Source organism: Limulus polyphemus, unplaced genomic scaffold (genome assembly GCF_000517525.1).
Source record: "Limulus polyphemus unplaced genomic scaffold, Limulus_polyphemus-2.1.2 Scaffold7993, whole genome shotgun sequence".
NCBI classification, from domain to species: Eukaryota; Metazoa; Arthropoda; class Merostomata; order Xiphosura; family Limulidae; genus Limulus; species Limulus polyphemus.
Window position 1 is genome coordinate 14,455 of NW_013673603.1, and position 6,637 is coordinate 21,091.

A 6,637-nucleotide genomic window follows, 5' to 3' on the forward strand; every position below is an offset into this window, starting at 1 on the left:
CAATAATCTACATACATATATAATGTATAACTGAAATGTAACTGTATTTTACAAAATACTAGTCTACTAAAACACAGCCAAGACAAGTTACTTTGTACAGACCAAAGATAAGTTTTATGCTATTGGATACAGTAACATGAGTGCATCATTGTAACTTTTGTATTGTTAGCCAGGCTCAGCTGAAAGGTCAATATAATAAAAATAATAGATATATATAAATGTATAATGTTATGAGATTTAAGCTATTTAGTCTAAACATTTATATTTTCGTGTTATAATTTGTGTTCGTTCTAGAATGAAAGAGGCATAATTTATATTTATTTCCTAATTTTTTATGGTGGTTACGAGATCAGTCAAATCTACCAAACCTGTACAGAGATTCATTACTGAAAATAACAGATAAAATATAAAGTTTTTTTTCTTAAGAAACGTTTGATAACTATCTGGACATTATAAAGATTTTGCATGTGAAAGTTAAATTTTCTGATGCACAAAAGTATTTTTAATCTTAAAATGAATATTACTTTGGATGTTAGATAGGCAAGATATGAAAAGAAAAAAAAAAGACATGAGAAAAACATTGCTTTATAAACCTTAAGACTTAATAAAATGGCTTGTTACCACAAGTGATGTTTTTAGCATTATATATTTCAATTCTAAACCACTTTATAATGATTTATTTGCATTAAATTTCATACTTCTTGGAAGGGTGGAAAATAAATTAGAGAAGAGGGGATGCCTAGAAAGCAAGTGTCACAATTCTCACACAATGGGAAATTCTAGATTTTCAGCCCGTGCTGAAAGAGTTAAATAGCTTTAAGCTTGTAACAGTATACACCTGTTCCTACTTGTATTTCATTGGTTATTGTTCTTAAAATCTGTAAATCACTTGGTAAACATAAAGCTCATAATACCCTATGAAATTACATAACACATGGGCTTACAACGAGGTTGCTCGCGAGCATATCTTGTGGAAAATTTTATTATTAATAATTTCTAATTTTTACATTTCAGTTATTTTTATAATAATAAATCAAGAATATACGTGAAAAACAAAAAATATAGTACTTACCTGGATCTTTTTTTGCTGTCAACTGTTTAGTGAAACTTAACCCTACTTTTTATACAGATATTACTACTACATTAAATGATTTTTTTATTTAATAATGCACCAAAGAACACAGAATAATAACACCCAAAAAGTATACAATGTCCTATAACAATCACAATTGTTTTAGCTATATAATAAATGTGTGACAAGAGCAATTAAAAATTCAAATAAACATGTTGACATGTCTCCAATGGTAATAAAGATTGAACTGCAAGCAAAATAAACAATTATCTGTATGGAAAACAGTGTAGTGTAATATGCTACTTGATAGATAGAAATGTTGGCTTTCTATTGGTTATAAATAATATAGTATTAAACATCACAGAGAACTATTGGCATGGCAAGATGTCTATTTCATGGCTCTTTAACAAATTCAATTGAAGGCTGTAAAAAGTATGCTTTGCCTGAGGATAACATTATAATGAGTAAGTTACATTTAAATTGTGTACTTTTTGGAGGGATGGTAAATAAATTAGAGAAGAGCAAATGTCACAATTCTCATACTAGGGGAAATGTCAGGATTTTTGTTTTAATATTGCTTTATAAAATTAGGAACTTAAAACTTACATAATGTTAAAATTTGGATTATTAGCCAAGTTTATTCATTTACCATAATAAATTAGTCTTAATCAAATTTTGAATGTAACTCAGAAAATCCTCATGACATGCACAGAAAAGGATGCACACAGAAAGAGTGTTAAGTGGGTTTCAAAATTTCTACCAATTAGCTACACAAATTATAAATATTTACTGGCCAGAAAATCAAACAAACTTCCCACCTTCTTTACCTTCTGAGATATCAATAAATCTATTACATCCACCATAGAATCTTCTCCCAATTCTTCATGTTTTGGAAATCACTTATTTATTCATGCCTACTTGTCAATGATATGTTTATAACCGACAGAAAAGCCATTTTCTGAACCACAAAATTCTAATAATAGTCTGATTTGTTTTTGAACTGAAAGCCACTATTTCACAAGTAGATTTCATCATACATTAACAAAGATAGGTGTAGAAAGACCAAAATATAAACTATTTACAATAGTACCATGATATGGAAACCTGATATAAACATTCATAAAACTTTCCTATTTTATGCACTAGTTATCTGGTAGTATTATAACAAAGAAACAACTTTAGAAATATATTTTACCTTATATTTTCAGAAAGCAATAAAACAATTCAGAACATCACTAAATAAACTCAAGAATACACATTGCAACTTGCCTCTTCCATCATTGAAATTTCTTCGGTCATCACGATCATAGCCACCTCCTCCTCTTCCAATGTCTGCTCGAGGGGTATATCCACCACCCCTATTATAGCTTACAGTTTTTATAGAGTCATTTCCAAATGAGTCTGAAAAAATATTCAAATCTAGTAAATAATTACAATGTTGAAGTATGCTAAGAATTAAAATACCACATTACAAAGTCTCTTAAAAATAACATTATTAGTGTTTTTAATTAATGTGCAACCATACTCAACTGGATTAACACAATAAAAAATACTATATTTATGCTTACATATTGTACTTTATATTTTTCCATGAAAAATGTATTTTTCAACTATAAGGTACAAAACTTCAATGATGCACGAACCTTTCTTTTTATTACACTACAGTTTAGTGACTGAATCTTTAATGAAATGAACAGCTTCTTAGAAATTAAAATAATTTCAGTTAACTTTTTGTTTACATTATGATTTGTTAAAAATACCAATCACCCACTTTAATAAACTACACAATTGGTACAAATTTCTCAGTCTCAAGTTAGCTCACATATATTTAGCATCGTTAAGACTGTACATTTGCTACATTAAGCTTAACCCAAATATCAAACTTTTAATGGAATCATTTAAACTCACTATTTATAATATACTGTGGCTGTTTGTACAGAAGAGCTCAACTGTAGCAGAAAAAAAAAGGCAGTCATTTTTGAAGACAAGCACAAATTGAACCATTAGAAATCTTCATGCACAAGGTTACAGTGAACTTACACATACCTCTCCGGTGAGTAGAACATTTCTATGACTATTTCTTTTCTTGGAAGCACCAAAAAGTGTCCCATGTCAACAGGGACCAATTAAGACTTTACACTTTGTGTCCTTGGATGACAGACTAATACATAGAGCAAGGAGGATCATACTTTTGAGGGAAAAAGTGTAGAACACAAGTATGAGCATGTTAAGGACAAAATAGTTTCAATGAGTTTTGTTTAGCACAGCACATTGAGAGCACAGAGATCTAGCACAATAAGAGCTGTAACATGAAATATATTAATAAAGAATCACTATTCACTATTTAAAACTAGTTAAATAGTAAACTGAAGCAAATACTCAAATTATGGTATGAAAGTTAATACTATTCTAGTGTTTACTTATGAACTCCTTTCCAATCTTGTATTTGGAAAAATTTGTAACTGTATGGAATGTTAAAATGATCCTGAAATATCACCATGTAATGAAAAAAACTTCAATTTAATTTTTATTAAAAATAGCTTATTCATTGAACAGCATTTCCCAAGTTAACCAATGAAGAATTTTCTTCTTGTCATTTCAGATATACCAAAAACCCTTTATTTACTACAATAAAAAAAAAATTAACCTGAAATTAAAATATCAAAGAACAATTCCATGTACAAAGTTAAAAGTGCTTCTCAATGTGAAAGTGGTAAACGATCACTCACCCCAACCCTGATAATACTGGTTCCTATTATCCCAATTTCCATATCCCTGATCACCTCTATCTCGATCAGTTGGGTAAAAGGTGTTACGGTTATTCCACTGCTGTTGACTTGCTGGTGGTGGACCACTAGGTTGCTGAGGTGGTGCTGGGCGGTTGCGCATATGAGGAGGAACGTAGCGTCCTAAGAAAGAATACAGGAGGCCAAAAAATTTAAGATAATTGATACAACTGCTGTATTAATTTACATTATAACAGAAATCATTCAAAAGTAGAAACAAATTGCTTTAGATAAGTCGAAAATAAAATAATGTAGAACTTATTATAATGTATAAATGAATTTTTTTAAACATGCAATCAACAGGAAATGTTAAGAATACACAAAAACATGAGAAACCATGAAAACTAAAACCAAAAAAAAGACGAGGTAGAGGTATTACCGGAACACTTAAGATTTCTTAAACTGCGTTCTTCAAGATCACATATAATGTAAGAATTTTTGTTATTTATTAGAAAAGAGAAAAAACATCAGTTATATTAAAAGTATTTTTCAACTATTTGCAATACATAGCACTGAGAAATAACACTACAATATAAATGTGTTGAGAGCATGAATTTATAATTTTTTAATATAAACTCAACACTATTTGTTCTATTCATACAGTAACTACACCATATTAAAAGAAATTAGAATCTAAGTTTAATATTTATCAAATTATCTAACATCAGCAGCTGTGATAACTCAACTGGTGCCCTAAGCAGAAATTAAGGCTACACCCCTACTCACACTGAAGCCCCTCAAGAACTTCCCACCCTAGGCAAGAGCCAATGTTGCTTGTTCTGAACATACATTTCATGTACTGTTTAAAATGTATACACAACTGTAATATAGAGTAACGTGAAATTCTCTGTATATCATCCTGTTATCACTGTATTAACTATATTACATCATCACGATAAAATTACGAAAATCATATAATCTTTAGCTAATGACCATTCACATTTTGTTTAATTGGGGTGGAGGTGGAAAACTGCAAGGTTTGATGTTATCCGTGCTACTTAATACAGCTATCAGATCCCAAAATTAAGAATTAATACTTTTATACAAATTCTAAAATGTTAATAAAAATCTCAGTGATGTCAACATTATGTTCTAAAAATGAAAAAAAGTCTGGGTATCAAAATACGAGTTTTGGAGTGGCTCTAAATGATAGCCAACACACTAAAACTTTTCCCATTAAATTTTTATATGAATAACTTATATGTATGTATATTGATCTAAAGGAGAATGGCAGGGAGTAGCAATGGAAATTTTTTAGCCTCATGATACATATCTGTTTTTATCTTTATACTAACTTTCATAATTTTCATAGTGCTGATTTAATTACTTTTGATGTAATCTTATATATATTGTCAACTATGGGGTCTACCCGAGCATTCATGTTTCCTGTTTATGAAAGCCACTTCCTGCGCTGTGTTTGAAAAGCTGCACACACAGAAGCAAAACTCAATATTCACTTTTGAAATGACGGGAAAACAGGCATAAATAATGTTGATGTCAAATTTTATTTGGGAAGCAGGATATTCTACATTAAATTGTTATGAATCAATCACACTATCATTCACATTTCAATAAGTGATATAACTTAAAGATAAAAATGGATTTACCATATGTTATTGTTGAGCATCTCTTAGCATTACTAAAATGCTCAACAATTACTTTTTGCAGTGGGTGGTATAAGTAGCTAAGCGCTTTGGCTCTGGGTGAAAACAAGAATGCAATACAATTAATCTTTTTAAAGTCCATGAAATAATTTAAATTGAGATTAACTTAAACTTTTCCTCTGTCACTGGAGGTAGGTACTTTTGCTTGTTTATAATACCAGTAGCATTTACTTATTTATGTGTATATATATATATATATATATATACACACACATACACACACACATGTATATACATGTGCAAACCTAATACTGGTTTGATCAACTTACACACCAGACTATTGGAATTAAAGTAAATTCCATTTTATATCAGCTAGCTTTAAATATGTTTTGTTTTTAATCTATTAACACACTGAAATGTTTAAAAATTGGCTTGTCTTATACCTGAAGTGGTAGGAAACTAATACTTAATTTCTGAAGGTTTAAACACTAAACTAAAACTATTGGTTTCTGTTGAAAGGGCAAAATAATGGGCTTACATCATTAGTTGCACTTCAGATAAAAGGATGTATGTTTACAGACTGATAAGTATATGATTTATAGCATAGTAGATATTACACGGTACTGCAATCACTTGTTTAAAAAAAAAATCAAAAAGTTGCAAAATACATTTCATTTCTTCGTAAGTCAGATGCCACAAGCTATTGAACCAACCACCTTATGAACAGAATAGCCACATTTTTTAATCAATTTTGCTTAACTAGAACTACTTGGTTATGATGTTTCGTATTATTATTATTATCAAGCTTTAACAAATGCACAATATCATAATCTTGTTTAAATGTTCACAATAATATAATAAAGCTGGAATATTTTTTAATATTCTGTCTCTTAAAATTGTTGTCACAAAAAGCTTTTTTCCTTTCATAAAACTGTACCTGATTCAAAAGATGAAAGCAAAAAATGATTAACTCTTTCAGCACGGGCTCGGGGTCCCTAGAACTGACCTCGTAACCATTTTGTGCTTGTTATAGTTTTCATGCTATAACTTTTAAATTAGTAAGCGAATGTTAAGGAAATTTGGAACATTATCAGTAAACATTATAATGTTTTCATATGCAAAATATAAATTTTTTTATTAGGTCTTAAAGTTTTTAAAGTAATGTTTTTCTCGTG

General features: G+C 29.6%; 1 protein-coding gene across 1 annotated transcript in view; it reads right to left on the reverse strand.

Annotated features, from left to right (window-relative positions):
• The window catches only part of LOC106475031 (putative ATP-dependent RNA helicase an3), a gene marked incomplete at its 3' end in the record, with an annotated part of 31,797 nt that overhangs the window by 14,077 nt on the left and 11,083 nt on the right, over positions 1-6,637 (reverse strand). Inside the window, exons 3-4 of the mRNA XM_013935728.2 lie at positions 3,802-3,981; positions 2,342-2,473 (exon numbers count right to left, since the gene is read on the reverse strand). Of these exons, the coding sequence (XP_013791182.1) occupies positions 2,342-2,473; positions 3,802-3,981 (312 nt within the window). The remainder of the gene's footprint in view (positions 1-2,341; positions 2,474-3,801; positions 3,982-6,637) is intronic.